Raw genomic sequence first — 18,782 nt, 5'->3', positions numbered from 1 at the left:
TGATGTCCTTAGGTTAGTTAGGTTTAAGTAGTTCTAAGTTCTAGGGGACTGATGACCACAGATGTTAAGTCTCATAGTACTCAGAGCCATTTGAACCATTTTTGATGGAGCTGTGAGGCAAATCAATGTGGGGATAGGGATGGCTCTGAGAGAAGCCAACTTCGTTCATGTTTCTATGGTGCCCATCGGGATTATCAACAGATGGGGTTTCACCAGACATGGCCTACACCAATACAGGACTGGGAAGGGAAGATTGGTACAGCTGATTCATGAAAGTATAGCGGGTGGATCTCAGGCCACACATTGTCAAATATCTGTTGTCATGGGTAGGAAATGTGTCTTTTTAGGATAAATCCAGACAACAGGTTCCCCTGTCTATAATCTCCAGCAGTTTAAGAAATACTGAAACAATCACTCACAAGACAGATTTTAACACTCCAAATATCACATATACCAGATTTCACAAAGAAAAATAAACCACTGGAAAGAGTAGTGTGGTACATTTCACAGACTTAACAATCCTCCATCAAAACATGCAATCAATAAAAAATAAATTATAGCTATTAGTAGCAGAGCTCCAATCTTTGAACTGCATAGTAGTTTGTGTCCAGAAATCACCAGTGTGTGTGTGTTTGTGTGTGTAGTGAGTGAAGTGTTATGAAACAATGTGTGTGTAGTGTGTGCAGTGACTCATAGTGAGATATGAGTGAACAGTGTGGAATTTTATTTAATAAGTTATTTCTAAAAGAAGTATTGTATACCAGGAGTAAATCTAATGATTTTCTCTAATTAAAAGTCTGTAAATGTATGTGTATACAAATTAGCTTATTCTAAATTGCTCTAAACTTGTAAATAGTTTGACATGTCCTATAGCCTTGTAAACAGAGATCTACAGATGAATAAAGCTACTACTACTACAACTACTACTACTACTACTAATAGTCAGTGGTTGATGCCTTATGCACCACTGATAAGTGCACCACTTGTTATTGTCATGGAGGTGGTAAGAACAAGTGTTTACCCTCTCTATGTCTCAGTGTTTCTGCTCCTTTGCATGATCTGTCACATTTCATTTGGACATCAACAAGATATGAAAGCAGTCAGGATGGAATAGAGGTCCTATTCCATTATTCTCTGTGATCAGTAGTCAGGTGCACTCACCTGCCTACACAGTCTAATTGTTTGAAGCAAATGTACCAGTGTTCAAAGGTAGGTAACAGAGTGAACTTGCCACCACTTTCATTGCAGTTGTTCTAAGGAAGCTCACTGTATGCCAGCATGTAAAACACAAGAAAATGAGGTTATCTCTCTCAGTTAATGTGATTATGAATTCACTTTTTAAAATATGACAGGAGGTCTCATTACAAGTTAATTATATGAGGCTCCCCTATGTCATTAAATAACACATCTACACTTAAATGACACACACAACATAGCATTACTCAATTTTTACTTGTTGTCTGTTTTTTCTTTTTTATCCAGTGGTGGCTTGTTGCCTGTGCATTATGTATCAGCAGAATATTCTCAGATTTGGATGCTAGACATGATTTGGTGGGCAAGCCTGTGCCCCCCTTCAACAGCGATTGATGTAGGATTGACTCATAGATCCAGTAGCCCAGTTAACTGGTCTACCCTCTTTTGCTCAATCTAATAATTTTCACTTATTTCTCAGTAACTGACTGTTTGTGCATTTATATCAGCATTGCAATTACCATATTTACCCAATTATAAGACAAATGTTTTCCTAAGTTCATCATTCGAAAAATACAGTATCATCTTATATACATCCTGATTAAACTGTTACCGGTGAGATCACATACACTTTTATTTTGAAGAATATGAAAGGGCAGGGCTCAATCAACAATACTCACATTCCAACAAGCTCAAGTTTTCCCAATATGATGAAGCACTGATACAGTATCAATGCAAGAAACTATTAACTAGCCACTACAATGGTCTATTTCTCTGACTAAAATTTGACAATTTTGTGGAACCCAGGAGGAAATAGCATTAAATTCTATCACTTACAGACTTCTGAACAGGTTTCAAATGACCATTCTCATACATAAATGGATACCGTACACAAACATTAATGCCATTTATTAAGTAAAGCTAGCATTCAAAAATGGAAATTTTGTCCTTCGAAAAGCATTAGTTGATTCAGAACCCTGACCAATATATTATTTGGTTATGAGAGATTGTAATGATTTACTAAATGAATTGCAAATGAGAAATTCAGTCACAGTTCACATATTGAACTATTGGGGAAAATGCTGCCAGCTTTAAACAGCTTTAGAACATGATGGTGACATTCAGTTGAAACAGGAGGAAAATTAATCCAGAATGAACTGTCACACAATAGAAAAAGTCATATTAAACTGACCGTAATTGTTATCATGAGAATAATTCCAGTGCAAGAACCATACCAACAGACATCACTAGATTGGAGATGAGCAAAAGTTCAAGAATGGGACTGAATTGTAACTGTGATCTTTTATTTATGTATTAATTGGTGTTGTTACATGTGGCTTGCACACTAGAAAACACTGTAGCCTGTTTTTCACTATTGCTCAGGCTCAGCACTACAGAAACATTGAAAGAGTAACAGTGGCACCAGCTTGGTTGAGAGCTAGGAAGATTGTAGAGAGGAAAGCAGTGAGCAAGCAGCAGAGTTGACTGTGTTGCCAACTGTGTGAATCTATACCACATTCATTGGCTTCTGAGCAGCATCTACTACATTTAAACTACAGTCTGAATCAGTTTGTAGTCGACATTGAACTGACTTTAAAATTGGACAAATAATCAACAATAGTATTCATTTCTGCAGGAGGTGGTAATAGTCTAAATAGGAGCGACTGGTGTGCATACATGTTTCTTGCAGCAATGTTGTTAACACTTGCCGCTATGTATGATGGATAGAAAAGAGGTGTGTCAGCTGTTTCTACACAGTCATTGAGAGACATGTTTGGGAGCAAGAGACATTGTAACATTTTCATGTCAGAGTAGAAGCACCATAACAACAATCTCAGAAATGGTAACATACTTGGAAGAAATAGCAAACTACACTGAAGAGCCAAAGAAACTGATACCCCTGCCTAATACCAAGTAGGGCCCCTGTGAGCATTCAGAAATGCCATAACATGACATGGCTTGGACTTGACTAATGTCTGAACTAGTGCTGGAGGGAACTGACACCATGAATCATGCAGGGATGTCCATAAATCCGAAAGAGTATGAGGGGATTGAGATCTCTTCTGAACAGCATATTGCAAGGCATCCCAGATGTGCTAAATAATGTTCATGTCTATGGAGCTCAGTGCCCCGCAGAAGAGTGTTCCTGGAGCCACTCTGTAGCAATCGTGGACTTGTGGGGTGTTGCACTGTCTTGCTGGAATTTCCGAAGTGTGTAGGAATGCACAATGGACATGAATGGATGCAGGTGATCAGAAGGATGCTTACGTACGTGTCTCCCATCAGAGTCATATCTAGACATCACCCCAACTGCACACATGCCACATGATTACAGTGTCTCCACCAGTGTGAACAGTCCCCTGCTGACATGCAGGGTCCATGGACTTATGAGGTTGTCTCCATACTCATACATGTCCATCCACTTGATACAATTTGAAATGAGACTCGTCTGACAAGGCAACATGTTTCCAGTCATCAACAGTCTAATGTCAGTGTTGACGGGCCCAAGTGAGGCATAAAGCTTTGTGTAGTGTAGTCATCAAGGGTACACAAGTGGGCCTTCGACTCCAAAAGTCCATATCAATGTTGTTTCATTGAATGGTTCACATGCTGACACTTGTTGATGACGCAGCATTGAAATCTGCATCAATTTGCAGAAGGTTTGCTCTTCTGTCACATTGAACAATTCTCTTCAGTCGTCATTGGTCTCATTGTTGCACAATCTTTTCCCAGCTGTGGGGGTGTCAGAGATTTGATGTTTTATGGAGATTCCTGATACTCACAGTTCTTGGGAACATCCCCACTTCATTGCTACCTTGGAAATGCTATATCCCATTGGTCATGTGCCAACCATAGCACCAAGTTCAAACACACTTAAATCTTGCTCACCTGCCACCGTAGCTGCAGAAACCGATCTAACAACTGCACCAGATATTTGTTGATATAGGTGTTGTTACTGCAGTGCCGTATTCTACCTGTTTACATATCTTTGTATTTGAATGCACATGCCTACACCAGTTAATCTGGTGATTCAGTGCATTTGTTACAAAAAAGATAGAAATTTCACAGGTGCACTATTAGCATCATGATGATGATGGTGATGATGATGATTATTAAAAATAGTGATACCACAGACAACGTGTTTATTAAGCAAAAAAGGTAGAAAATAAAATGGTCCAGAATTTTATGTAAACCATTTCTTTTTGTTTATATTATTCTACTAGTGTTATCAGAATGTATACAGTCAATAAATGACATGAGTTTTGAAGACATATAGTGTTAACTTTTTGGCATATGGCTTATGTCAGTAAAACAGTTTGTAATTTTGATTAGTCACAATTCGTTAATAATAAATTTTTCTGAAGGAGCCTCTTTTTTATTTTTATTTTTTATATTTTTATTTTTTAAAAAGGCAGTGGGGCACAGAGGTCATCTTATATTCAAGCTTGTCTTATACTTGGGTAAATGTGGTACCTTTTGTGGAACCTCTCATCAAGGGATCACTGGTCTCTATTTTTAGATCTCATAAAATCATGTTTCTATGATCAGCTCACTGTTATACTCAACACTGATATAAACTAGTGTCCCAAATGGGTCCCTTTTACTTCATTCAGAATTTCAAGACACTACAGCATGTTAGGCCACATAAGATATTTAAACTCTTGTCAACTGACAGCCACATGCAGGTAAAGAGAAGGCAGAGCTTGCGCATCACCTCTCCCCGGCCGCTGTAGCCAAGTGGTTCTAGGCACTTCAGTCTGGAACTGTGCTGCTGCTACGGTCGCATGTTCGAATTCTGCCTCGGGCATGGAAGTGTGTGTGGTCCTTAGGTTAGTTAGGTTTAAGTAGTTTTAAGTCTAGGGGACTGATGACCTCAGATGTTAAGTCCCATAGTGCTTAGAGCCATTTGAACCATTTTGTTGCTTAATGCATATGCACATGCCAATATCATTACCTACACTGAAAGACACTATGTCACCAATACATTCTACTGACATCATAGATATTTTGCAGCAATTTGAACACATTTTTTGTAGACACATCTACTATATACTCAAAAAGGAAATCATTACAGTGTATAAAACATTTTAGTAGCATATAATTAGCAAAATCAAAATAGCACTTTTTCTAATTTTTTAAAATTTCAAATTATAAAATGTCTATTTCCATAATTTTTTAGTACCTTTCCACAATTATGTAATTGAGGTGATAAATCTGAAACAGTTGTGGACAATCCATAATAGATGGGAGCCATGTTGAAATGTTCAACCCACTCATCCCAACATTAAACAAAAATATGCAATAGCTTTGAGGCTCTCTCATTTACATGAACAATCTATACGCAAGCTAGGGGCAGAGCCAAGACAGTGAGGAAGAAGTTGGAGCAAGCCACAGAAGATGAACAGTGTCTAGAGAAGGTAGAATAACAAAATGAGCAGCTGTGGATGGATGGCACCTGGAGTACAAGGCAGGCTGGCCAGGTATGGAGCAGAAGCACCATGAGCAAGGGCAGACCTGGTATGAGGATATGTGCAATGCTCTGCCATGGAAGACACAGGTCAGCAGCAGCAGCAGCACAAGATTGTGGATGATGTCCCATAATAGAAGACACACACCAGAAAGTGCAGGAGCAGCAACAAGAATTCATACTGAGAATGAAACAGTTTCGCAAGCATGTGACATGTTGAAAATAGTATTTCGCATGGTTACCCTGCCATCCAACAGACATCCAATTAGTCAGTTCATTAGTTTGATGAAATAGTTCATGCGTGAATGACTGGATGTCAGTGTCCATTGGATAATTGGACACAGGCCTCCTGCCATCAATCATTCTGTCTGAGGATTGTGCCCATGCACACATGCTGGTGGCTTTTCTGCTGTCTGCTGTTGCTTTGCTCATCCCCAAAGTCAGTCCAGCATAGGATATCCCCTTCCTCTTCTGAACCAGACTCAGTGCAGGTTCCCAGGTTTTACTAAGGATGTAGTCACTATCACAGCTAATAAGGGCTTTCTTACTCAAACCTTGCTAGATTATTTAATTACACAGTCGCAGAAGTTAGACTACATCAATATGGTCACAATTCATTGTGCGAATATGCAATGTTCAGTAACTGCCAACTTGTTAGGTTGCTGCAGTCTGGTGAGCTGTTGGTGTTTTTGGCCATGATATTTATCAGTATACACCATTTGGCATATGTAAGTCACTGTACATTGGCAGGGGACCTGATAGACCCTGCATTTCTGTACTGTGAGGTCCTCCTTTACGCTACCAAGCAGTAATGGTGTTTTAGCTGGTCGGCAGAAGACAATTTTCACTTTATGTTTGTCTAGTCTTCCCAGGTAAAGCACTACAAAATGCAACGGCCACATCCTCCTGATGTTCCTCTTCTATTACCAACAATTGTACAGTCAGCATAGGACGAAAAGCTCTCTGAATTCGCCACTCTGTGTAGTTGTTTTTCCAGAAAGCCGTCTTTAGATGTTCAAGTTTTCGGTCAAGACTCTCATTGTTGGAGAGGTTGTGTGCACTATGTACCAACATTTTGGGCTCACTACCCCACAGCACCAGGTGGTGGCACTGTCGACTTGTAAGTATAGGTCAGTGTGTATCTTCTTACAGTATACACTGTGGTCCATCGTGCCATCTGTACTTCTTTCTACCATGATGTCCACAAAGAGGAGCATTCCATCCACTTCAAACTTCATGGTAAATTAATATTTTGGTGTGTGAAACTGAGATGTCTGAGGAACCATTCAGTTTGTCTTGTCCATGTGGCCATGTGACAAATGTGTCATCAACATATTGGAATAAATATGTATCTTTCCATTGAGCCTGAGATGGGGTGCCTCTGTGCACTATTATTAACGGTATTGGTGGCCTGACATACTCACTTGCTGAATACTTGAAAGATATTTGTCCTTACATCAGAAAACATCCACTGGATGTAGGCAGGTCATTGCATGCAGGTACAGGTCTCTGTGGGTCTTCTTCCCATAAACTGAATTGCCTAGTGTACCATCTTCCTTCTTCTTTCTTAGTATATCCAAGATAGTCAACCAGTGTCCTCTACTGCCAAGGTGAAAGCAGTGTTTTGATGTATGCTGTTAAAATGGTCCAGAAACTCATCTGTAGCCTGTCCACCATGCTCCCATACCACTTAACTATCATTGAAATGATGGGAGAAGTGCTTGAGTTTCTGGCAATCAGGTTGAAGGATCACCTCCTCCAAGTGTCCCATGTAGAGATTTGCAATCCCTGGAGCCAGTGCAGATCCCATGGCCACTCCACCTGTCTGTTCACAAAATTCTCTGCACTTGAAGTAGGCTATAGTTAGTATATGTTCAAGAAGTTTGACTATTTACAGCTTAAAATGCTGAGACACCAGTGCCAATGAGTTGGAGTAATTATGAACAGGAGTAATTTTTTTATGTGGGAGGAATGCCAGCTAGGGAAATGCAGGTATTGTTGATGGTTAGGGTGTCTGATACATACAGAGATATGGATGGAGCCATCAGAGCAGTGGAGGTTACTGTCCTGGTTGGTGGCATATTTTGTTGAGAAGAATCAGGTGAAGGAGATGGGAGAGAAGGTGCTGAGGTTAAGGAAGAATGAGGATAATGCATCTTGCCCCTGAATACAGGGGATATGACATCCTCTTGTGCCAACCTTTTCATGGGCCACTTAGAAGATAGTCTTGACTATCTATTTTCTGGGCTGTTTCTGGTGTGATTGTACTTGAGCCCCTGATTTGTATGCTTGTACCCTCAGCAAACATAAGACTTGTTGAAACCTCCTCCAAGGCCATTGGCTTGTAATTTATATAATGGAGTAGACTCAGCAGTGTACATTTTGAGACTCCATGTTTTATGTTTTCCATTTCTGGGTTTAGAATTATTTCTGTGGTGCAATTAATCAATGTAATGCTCTGATTCTTATTAGGAAGTTAAGTGGCTACATGTGCAAGAGAGATACCTACAGTACTTTACTTCTGTATGGGTTAACATAGTCTTATTCTTCATGCACTTAGCATTAGCAAAATATTACAAATGTACAAGATGATTGATTTTCATCAAACTTCAGGCCACACATTTCAAAAGAAAAAATGAAAATGTAACTCTGCTGAATGATATATCAGGTCTGTTCAAAAAATTCCAGAGCTTCGTCCACAAATTTTTTGTGCACTTACATTTTACTTATTGTCCATGGTCTCCTTCAAAATACTGCCCTCCACAATTGATACACCATTCCAATGCCATTTCTTCTCCTGCATCACATGAAGCACACTATCTGTAAATTTTCTTATGTCTCATCTATTGTTCTAAATCATTGCAGCTCTGGAAATAAAAGAAAAAATCCACAGGGGCCAGGTCTGGAGAGTATAGAGGATAAGGCAGCACTGTGATTTCATTTTTTGTGCAATAGTCACACACCAACAGGGATGAATGTGGGGATGTGTTATCATGATGCAAGAGCTATGAGTTGTCTCTCCACATTCTAGGCTGTTTTCTTCTCACATTTTCTTGCAGGCATCACAATATGTCCTGATAATACCACTGATATAGTTTGTCCATGTGGCATAATTTCATGATGAACTAATCCTTCAAAGCCAAAGAAAAGTATCAGCATGCCTTTGACATTTGACCTAACCTGATGAGTTTTTTTAAAATCTTGGAGAACCTTTCTTGACCCAAAAATCTTGGAGAACCTTTCTTGACCCATTGTGAAGACTGAACCTTGGTCTCAACTACATAACTGTAAGGCCATATCTCATCACCAGTTATGATTGTCTTATGGAACATCCCATTCTCATTTCTGTGATCCAAAAGCTTTTTACAGATTGCAAGCTGAAGATCTTTCCGGTCTTGACTCACAACCCATGGGAGAAACTCAGCTGCAGCACAACACATTCCTAGATGCTATGTCAGGATTTCATGACATGATCCAACTGATAAGTTAAATTCTTCAGCAATCTCTCAGACAGTGAGTCTTTGATTAGCACGCACAATTTTGTTGGTGTTCTTTACATGAGCATCACTGGTAGACATCAAAGGGTCACCTTCAGCTTCCATCTGGCCATTTTTAAGGCCTATGGATCATATGTAACACCAGTATGGCTGAAGCACTCATCACTGTAGGCTTCCTGCATCATTTGCTGTGTCTCTGTAAAGGTTCCCTTGAGTTTCATGCAAAATTTAGTGCAGTTGCATTGTTCCCCGAACTCTGCCATCTTGACATTCACTAACTGTGCAATGCAATGTTCTGCTCAATGCAGCACTGAACAATAACTAACAGACATTCAGCAATGAAACTTCCAGTAGATATACATTAAGCACAGGTGTGTGCAGGGATACCAGATACATTTCACTCCAACACAACATTTGCACAAAATTACAAGTGTTCCAAAATTTTTTGAACAGACCTTTTATTGTGAATTAATGCTTCCTACTCTGTATAAGGGTGACAGAGAGCAACATAAACCACTTAATATTTGAAAAGTAAAGTGTTTGCAAATTTTGAATCTGTGCATACAGTGAAGGACGTTTTCTGTTGTAATAAACAAAATTTTAGTGAAGGTTGAACATTATAACATTATCAATAAACAACAAGCATAAAATACATTCTGGGCTGTGTTCTGACTAAAAGTGACATTCCAAGTGAGAGAGACTCACCGTTAGTTATGAGCACTTGATTTTTCTTTTTCCACTATAGCAGGATTTTTGTCTCATGTCATTATTCATTAAACTCCCAGAAATAATTACACATACAAGATAATATTTAAAATACTGACCTATGATGTCTGGGTCAACAACAATGAAACTGTCGGATGGTGGCATGTTTTCCAAAGTAATTTTTTCTTCTTTTTTCATCCAGAGCACTTGGTCCAACAATCTTCCTTCTGTCTGGTCACTTCTGAGAAGCACCAGTGGCACATACCACAGATCTCCTTTCCTCTCAGATGATCCATCTGATTTATTTTTAGTAAATGCATGCTACATAAATATTATTCATTAGAATAACTATACTGAAAACAATACCCAAAACAAACTATATGAAACATTTTATTAGCTACCTTAAAAATATTGTTCCACTATATTTTCAGGTTTTTCTCATGTACTTTATATAGACCTGCAATGTGTCTACCATTTTTATACATTACAGTGTTTGGTTGAAGCTAATATTCAGTAACATTTACTGAAATGTGATAAGGTAGATACTTCAGAGCTGGTTAGTAGGTTAAGAGGCCCACTCTTATATGTAGAATGAAAAGTAAGTTTCCTCCAGTTTCTTCACACACTAGTTTCTAATAACAACTTTCTGTAGTTTGCCAGTGGATATGAGAGTCTTGTATTAACATCTTGACTGAGCTATTTACCCTTGGTACAGTATACTGTTACAGCAGTCATAAATTAATGTGCCCACTGCAGAAATATTGAGATTCACTTTTTTATTGCTTAATTGTGGTATAATTATGGGTGGTTTGATGGCAGTGCCACTCTAACCACACTTTGTCACTTTGTTTAAACCCAAAGATAATACACTCCTGGAAATGGAAAAAAGAACACATTGACACCGGTGTGTCAGACCCACCATACTTGCTCCGGACACTGCGAGAGGCCTGTACAAGCAATGCTCACATGCACGGCACAGCGGACACACCAGGAACCGCGGTGTTTGGCCGTCAAATGGTGCTAGCTGCGCAGCATTTGTGCACCGCCGCCGTCAGTGTCAGCCAATTTGCCGTGGCATACGGAGCTCCATCGCAGTCTTTAACACTGGTAGCATGCCGCGACAGCGTGGACGTGAACCGTATGTGCAGTTGACGGACTTTGAGAGAGGGCGTATAGTGGGCATGCGGGAGGGCAGGTGGACGTACCGCCGAATTGCTCAACACGTGGGGCATGAGGTCTCCACAGTACATCGATGTTGTCGCCAGTGGTCGGCGGAAGGTGCACGTGCCCGTCGACCTTGGACCAGACTGCAGCGACGCACGGATGCACGCCAAGACTGTAGGATCCTACACAGTGCCGTAGGGGACCGCACCGCCACTTCCCAGCAAATTAGGGACACTGTTGCTCCTGGGGTATCGGCGAGGACCATTCGCAACCGTCTCCATGAAGATGGGCTACTGTCCCACACACCGTTAGGCCGTCTTCCGCTCACGCCCCAACATCGGGCAGCCCGCCTCCAGTGGTGTCGCGACAGGCGTGAATGGAGGGACGAATGGAGACGTGTCGTCTTCAGCAATGAGAGTCGCTTCTGCCTTGGTGCCAATGATGGTCGTATGCGTGTTTAGCGCCATGCAGGTGAGCGCCACAATCAGGACTGCATACGACCGAGGCACACAGGGCCAACACCCGGCATCATGGTGTGGGGAGCGATCTCCTACACTGGCCGTACACCTCTGGTGATCATCGAGGGGACACTGAATAGTGCACGGTACATCCAAACTGTCATCGAACCCATCGTTCTACCATTCCTAGACCGGCAAGGGAACTTGCTGTTCCAACAGGACAATGCACGTCCGCATGTATCCCGTGCCACCCAACATGCTCTAGAAGGTGTAAGTCAACTACCCTGGCCAGCAAGATCTCCGGATCTGTCCCCCATTGAGCATGTTTGGGACTGGATGAAGCGTCATCTCACGCGGTCTGCACGTCCAGCACGAACGCTGGTCCCACTGAGGCGCCAGGTGGAAATGGCATGGCAAGCCGTTCCACAGGACTACATCCAGCATCTCTACGATCGTCTCCATGGGAGAATAGCAGCCTGCATTGCTGGGAAAGGTGGATATACACTGTACTAGTGCCGACATTGTGCATGCTCTGTTGCCTGTGTCTATGTGCCTGTGGTTCTGTCCGTGTGATCATGTGACGTATCTGACCCCAGGAATGTGTCAATAAAGTTTCCCCTTCCTGGGACAATGAATTCACGGTGTTCTTATTTCAATTTCCAGGAGTGTATTTGGACAATATTGTCATAGCAGGTTGTACATCTGAAGAACATATTGAAAGTTTATGTGTTTTCTTTTGTCTGTTATCCGATGCAGGACTAAAGCGCAGACTGGAAAAGTGTGATTTTTTTTAACCTTTTGCAGTTTCTTGGTCATATCATAAACAGTCAACATTTACATCCTTTGCAGTTGTTTTTGTTAGCCATACAAGAATTGCCACTTCCTTGAAAAGTCACGTGATTGCTGTCAGTCTTAGGGAAAATGAGCTATTATATTCAGTTCATGCCAGATGCTGCACAAATTGTGGCTCCATTGCATCGCTTGCATCACAAGAATATCCCCTTTGTTTGGACAGATGAGTGCCAAGTAGCTTTTCAAAAGCTCATTGCATTGCATTGCATTGCTCAGTGATTGATGCTTAGTTCATTTTGAGGCTGACAAATCAGTTGTATTGCAAGTTGACACTTCGTCTTATGGAATCGGTGCAGTGCTTTCACACAGAATTGATTATAAAGACAGGCCTATTGCTTGCACATCAAAAGTGTTGTCCAAAACTCAGTATAACAGTTACAAAATTTAAAAAGAGGCTTTGGCTATTGTATTTGGTGTCACCAAATTTCACCACTATTTGTATTGTAGAAAATTCTACTTAGTAACAGATCACAAGCCTTTGCAGTCCTTGCTTTGTCCAATGAAACCAGTTCCTGTATGAACTGCCCAAAAATTGCAAAGATGGGCTTTGTTGTTGTCTCAATATCAGTAAGAGATTGTTTTTCATCTGTCAGCTCAACATGGTAATACAGATGCACTTTTCTATCTTCTGATTGGCTCTGATACAGATGTTGACACTTCTGCTGTATTTTATTGTGACATCAATCCTCTGGATTCCACATTGCTTCAATCTTTTCTACTGAACTATAGGAAAATTTCACAGGTCAAGGAAGCTGATTCACATTTGAACATTTTGCTAACATGCATTTGCACAGCTATGCTTGCATAGCATAAAGAACAATGTAGTGTGCCGATACTTTGTACATCAGCATAGCCTCATTATACAGAAAGGAGTCATTCTTATTCAAAATGAGAGTGGACAGTCATATGTGTTGATCCCTAAAGCTTTGCGAAAAGAAGTGTTGCAGTTACTTCACCAAGGACACCGGGGGTTGTTTGTACAAAACAGTTACCACATATACACTGTACTTGGTAGGGTATAGACACCCAAATAGAACAGATGATGCCATAATGTCATGCATGTGCAGAAAATCATCAGTCTGCTCTGTGAGCACATAGGCTTTGCAGAACCTTTTTGGAACATCCGTTGGTTGACTGGTTGACTCGTATAGCAAGTTTCCTTTTTCAGTGCAATGAACTCCATAACATCACGTAGCACAATTCAGGTGTTGTCCTCTATTTTTTGCCTTGACGGTTTACCTGAATTAATAGTGTCAGACAATGGACCTCTGTTCACATCAAATGAATTTGAAACATTCTATGACTGCAGTGGCATACAGCATCTAACTGGTTCACCATTTCATCCACACTCAAATGGCATAGTGAAACGTTTTGTCAGAACCTTCAAGCAGCAGATGGACTAACTTAGCTCCGCACACACCAGAGATCAAGCATTGCAGTGGGTTTGCACCTCCTGTCAACTGTACCCATGAGATGGACCATCGCTGGTGTAATTGCTTCACGGCCGCTGTAATTGGACACTGCTCCACCTTCTCCAACCTCCTCAGGGTCCAATATTGGAAAAAGGCTGCAAGAATTGCTTTGCACCACATGATACTGTCTTTTACAGGGTTTTTAGTGGCAGCAGACAGTGGGCGCAAGGCAACATGCTCGTCGACTTGCTGCTTGCATGTATTTCAGGTCCAGATGGCTTGCAGTGTCAACATAAAAATCAATTTCATCTCTGTTATGTGCACTATGATCTTTCAGTGTCTCTCCCTCCAGATTTATGGATCCAGAGGATGGCATGGCCCCAGCAGCTGCCAGAGGGTGTCATCACAACACCGTGGGATGTCCGCTCTTCCTCCTCCTCTCGTCCTACTGATGGGGCTGGACCCACCCACACTGCAGCAGTCACCACCTTCATCTGCTTCATGCCATCAGAAGATGGACATGTACTCTTTTGGTCATTTTCTGGGGGATGTTTCTGCCAAAGCAAAGGCCGAATGGCAGGGTATGACTGGAAGCTTGACATACCCTGCAGCGACAGCTTCTGGTCCAGCAATGCACCTACAATCCTGCTCTCCCCACCATTTTCACTTTGGTAGAGAGGGGGGGGGGGGGGTGGAGAAATGTTCAGTACTGGCACAAAAATCAGGAATGATACAGCAGAGAGAGCTGTGAGAGGAAGTCAGCCAACAGCACCCTGACTGGTTTGTCACCATGAATGGAGTGGTATCTACACAAAGAGGATAAAAGCGTCATGCTGCCTAGCCACAGCTGCAGTGGTAGACCTGGAATAGAAGAGATCACTAGAAAAGCTGCAGTAATATTAATGATAGAAGTGCTATATGAACTTGTGTGATTAGCTTGCATGGGAACTGTATCTATCAAAGGACAATGATTATTTGCATGTCACTAATAGCTTGTGGCCAATCATGTAAAAATGAAAGTTAAATCTTGTCAATTCAATTACTGTAATAATCTTCATTAATATGAATTGCTTGTGTGTTGTCTGGATATCCAAGAAAACAGATTCCTATGCACCCTATAAGAAATGAGTGGGCAGGATTCCACCATGAGGCTTACATTGATAATAAGTTCTTTGTGGCCGTAGGTGTCAGTTGCTGAGTTGTTAACTGCTTTCAGATGTGAACATTCATCTGACTTATTCTCAGGTGTACACTGGGATGTTTGTGTGCTGACATCTCAGCCATGATCAACCAGAAAGATCACAATCATACACCTGTCTGATATGTGCAACTATTGTAATGTAACACGATATATTAGTTGCAGTAGTATTTGTGAAGCTTATGCAGACATTTTACTTCTACTGTGGGCATACTAGCTGCTGTGGTGCAGTTTGTTTACTGCTCTGTGATGATGTCCCATCTGTTGTTTATCTTGCATCTGCACCTGGTGACACTTTTTGTTCACCTAATCCATATCACAGTTGTCATTTTGATAGAGGCATGGTTTTGTGCATTTTGATGCTTGTTGACCAAAATGCCCTCAATGCCAGCAAACATTAATTAAGTTGCCCCCAGGTTGCCAGTGACCTTGCAGTTGTGGCACTGTAGTGGGTTGGGACCAAAGCTGTTTACTACATCCTCTTCATTTCTGCTGTACCAAAAACTGTGTGGCCAGCATTGTGTGTATACTGCAGAGATCTTCAAAAACACTCTATGGCTAATTGGGGATGATGAGAAAGCAGCCCAGTGCTATCTCTTTGGATGAGTTTGATGTCTGCTGGGTGTAGTTGGCTGTTGCAATGTCTGTCAGTGATATCATGTCAACTATTTCTGGAGACTCCAATGCTGTGTATACTCAACCTGCCACTCTTAGCAAACTGTTTATTGGTTGAGCTTAATGCACTACCAATGTTATGTGCACTTGTGGTGGTAGCTTCTGTTGTCAAATATGTAACAACAAATCATCTGAAACCTTTAATTGTGTCTATCCCTCTGAAGAGATTTTATCACCACACTTTTTTTTCTAAAAGCACTTGTCTGAGCCTTTGATCTGGTGATTTGGTGCAGTGAGCAGTTAATTCAATTTCAAAGTGTGGTAAGGTTCATGAGATGGCAGACACATATTAATGTCCAAAACCAATGATGTTCCCTGTTGGTCTAAATTTTTGATCATTACCATAAATTGCTCATGATCATCAGTAACTTGTTGGTGTGTAAAAAAAATTTCCAAGACCATGAACAAAATTAGTGGCTGGTCAGGAACAAATGGTAGGTCCCATAAATGAAAATGCAGCATGGAAGAACTGCTTCAGCCAACAGACAGACAGTTCATTGCCCCTGAGTGTAGCATCGCTGTTTGCATTCATTGAAACAAAAAGGGGTTTTGAGTTGTTTTAGTGCTTGGTTATTTTCTCTGCACTATGTTCAATCTCTGCATTGCAGGAAAAGAGTGCTGCAAAAACTGAATTTCATGATGAATTTCTGGGATCTTGTCACAGACGACATGCAACTGATTGTGAATGTCTTCCATTGCTGTTGTGCCATATTTACCTGTCCATGATTTTATTTGTTCCTACATTGTCAGAAATCATTTATATGGGAAGATTTATGTGCTACACAAAATAACATACACAGCACTGAAAAGCACAGAACTACTTTGTATTTATAACTACACAAATGCAAATAAATAATGACACAAGATTACTCAAGATTGAGAGTAACTTCAGAGATAAACTTTGTACCTGTGATAAAACACACTACAGCCAATTGTTAGATAAATTATTCCTGGAAGCTATTTACGAGAAATCGGGATTAAATGTTGAGTTACTAAAAAAAAGGAGAAGAAGAAGAAGAAAGGCCTGTTGTGATTTCAGTGTTTATTGTGACAGCTTTATTTGGTTGTTTTATTTCCCTTTCCTTCTAGTAGCGAATATTTCAACTTGCATTCAATAAGAGTCTTGTGAAATTCTCATGACAGTGCTCTGCCTGAAAAAACTTTCCACCTATTGTTATTGCACATTCTGTAATACTTAACCAGCTAAAATGAACAAAGGTACATGTGCAAGGAAAATATTGAATCTTTACAGTGATTTGAACTAGATACAAAATAGAGATTGTTGTGGGGTATTTAAGAAAAATGATACCAATTTAAAATTTATAGTAATGTGCCTGTATCATAAAATAATTTTTGTCAAAACTTGATCATAAATCTCATAGAATGAAACAGCCATAGAAGAGGTTAATACGGGCTGACACAGAAAAAAAGAGATGTATAAATTTGCCAGCACCAAGAAAGAACTAAAAAAATTACTGAACTGTATTAACGTTATTAATAGGTCAGGAAATATGCACATCTTAATGGAAATGAGTAATACTGATGATGTCATAATTAAAGCTATAGAGTATATCAACAAAAAATTGATATTATATTGTGTAAATGAGTGCCTGCAAAATTTCATCAAGAGGAGCTAAGACTCTAAATTGCCATTCTTTTATATAAATCAGTTTGCCAGTTTTGAAAATATAATGCCACAAGAAATAAATTATACAGCTGACACATAAAAGTTATTATATCCCAGAGAACTGAAATGTATGAGAATGCTGTAATGAATAAAAATTCTGTACTCCAGATTTAAAAGAAGTGAGGCAGAATCTTAGTGCCCCCACTTGCAGTGCATGTGTCTATGACTATTTTATAACAGACTGTTTCTAAATGGCAAGTATATAGAGGGATTAATTTGTGAGTGAAGCAGCAAGAACAGGAGAAAATACTTTAGTTGATGAAACAAAGAGATATTTTGAACATGTCTTTCAAAAACAGCACCAAGTAAGAGTACATACAGTCACACACGAGCCTTACCAGTGTGAATGTACGTACTCTTACCAGAAGAAGAGTAAGAGCTTGAAAGCTAGTATTAATTGTTTCCTATAATGTGTTTTTGTGTGCCATGCACCAGTCCTCCATACATTAAGTCATTGCCTTTCCCTTATTTTTCCTATTTTTCCATCCAGGAATTTTATTATCATTATGAAAAACTATGCCAGCATTTATTACCAAAATCAATAGCTCACTACTCATCCCTCTAGCCAAATCCAGGTTCTTATTTCCTTCCTGAAATGCTGCATAGCAATTGGTGTCTCTCCTAATGAACTCAACACAAAATATTTCTATTGTTAGTTAGTTGCCAGTCATCCTGACATGAAGATCTTAACTTATTTATCTCACTAGTCTCTAATGCTCACCAGTCTAGTCCTACCTAATTACACCACCCAAACACAAAACTGAGTTAATGGCTTCTGCTCCTTTTGTAGGTGACAGCAGCACTATAATCACAGAAGAAATATGTGAATTCCTTGTATAGAAAGTGAATGAGGCCTTCAGTGATGCTTCCTATCAGTCTCTATGCAACAAAGTTACATTGTACCCAAAGAAAACAATACCAAGAATTTCAGTTTGAAGAGCAAAACTGACACTGCTAAATTAAATGTGGATGGTATGTCTATAGGCTTTGTAATAAACATAAACCTATCGGAATGAATATTGATCCTCAATTAGTCATAGAACACATAAAGGTGCTAGCAAACACAATGAAATCAGCATCTTATGCCATTAGAGACAGCCATACCTACATCTACTGCAGACTACTGTAAAGTGCATGGTAGGTGGTACTTCCCATGGCACCCATTCTTGCAGTCTCTTTCACTCCATCCATTTATAGAGTGAGGGAGGAATGACTGCTTGGCTGCATCTGTGTGTACTGTAATTAGCCTAATCTTGTCTCCACAATGCCTACAGTATTGATACATAGAGGATTGTAATATATTTCTTGATTCCTCACTTGCGGCTGCTCCTTGGAGGTTCCTAAGCAGGCTTTCATGGGATAGTTTGTCTCTATATTCAAGCATCTGCAAGTTCATGTTTTCCATTGTCTCCAGGAGACCCCTGTAAGTCAAACAAATCTGTGTCCATTCATGCTGCCATCCACTGTATAAATCT

The 18,782-nt window shown here is 40.3% G+C and overlaps 1 protein-coding gene across 1 annotated transcript in view; it reads right to left on the bottom strand.

The window, feature by feature from the left end:
- The window catches only part of LOC126269609 (thyrotropin-releasing hormone-degrading ectoenzyme-like), a 253,127-nt gene that overhangs the window by 103,733 nt on the left and 130,612 nt on the right, over positions 1-18,782 (bottom strand). The window contains exon 13 of the mRNA XM_049974005.1: positions 9,981-10,182. Within this exon, the coding sequence (XP_049829962.1) occupies positions 9,981-10,182 (202 nt within the window). The remainder of the gene's footprint in view (positions 1-9,980; positions 10,183-18,782) is intronic.

This window comes from Schistocerca gregaria, chromosome 1, assembly GCF_023897955.1.
Source record: "Schistocerca gregaria isolate iqSchGreg1 chromosome 1, iqSchGreg1.2, whole genome shotgun sequence".
NCBI classification, from domain to species: domain Eukaryota; kingdom Metazoa; phylum Arthropoda; class Insecta; order Orthoptera; family Acrididae; genus Schistocerca; species Schistocerca gregaria.
The sequence above is the reverse complement of the archived record's forward strand: the minus strand, read 5'-3'. Positions and strand labels throughout refer to the sequence as shown.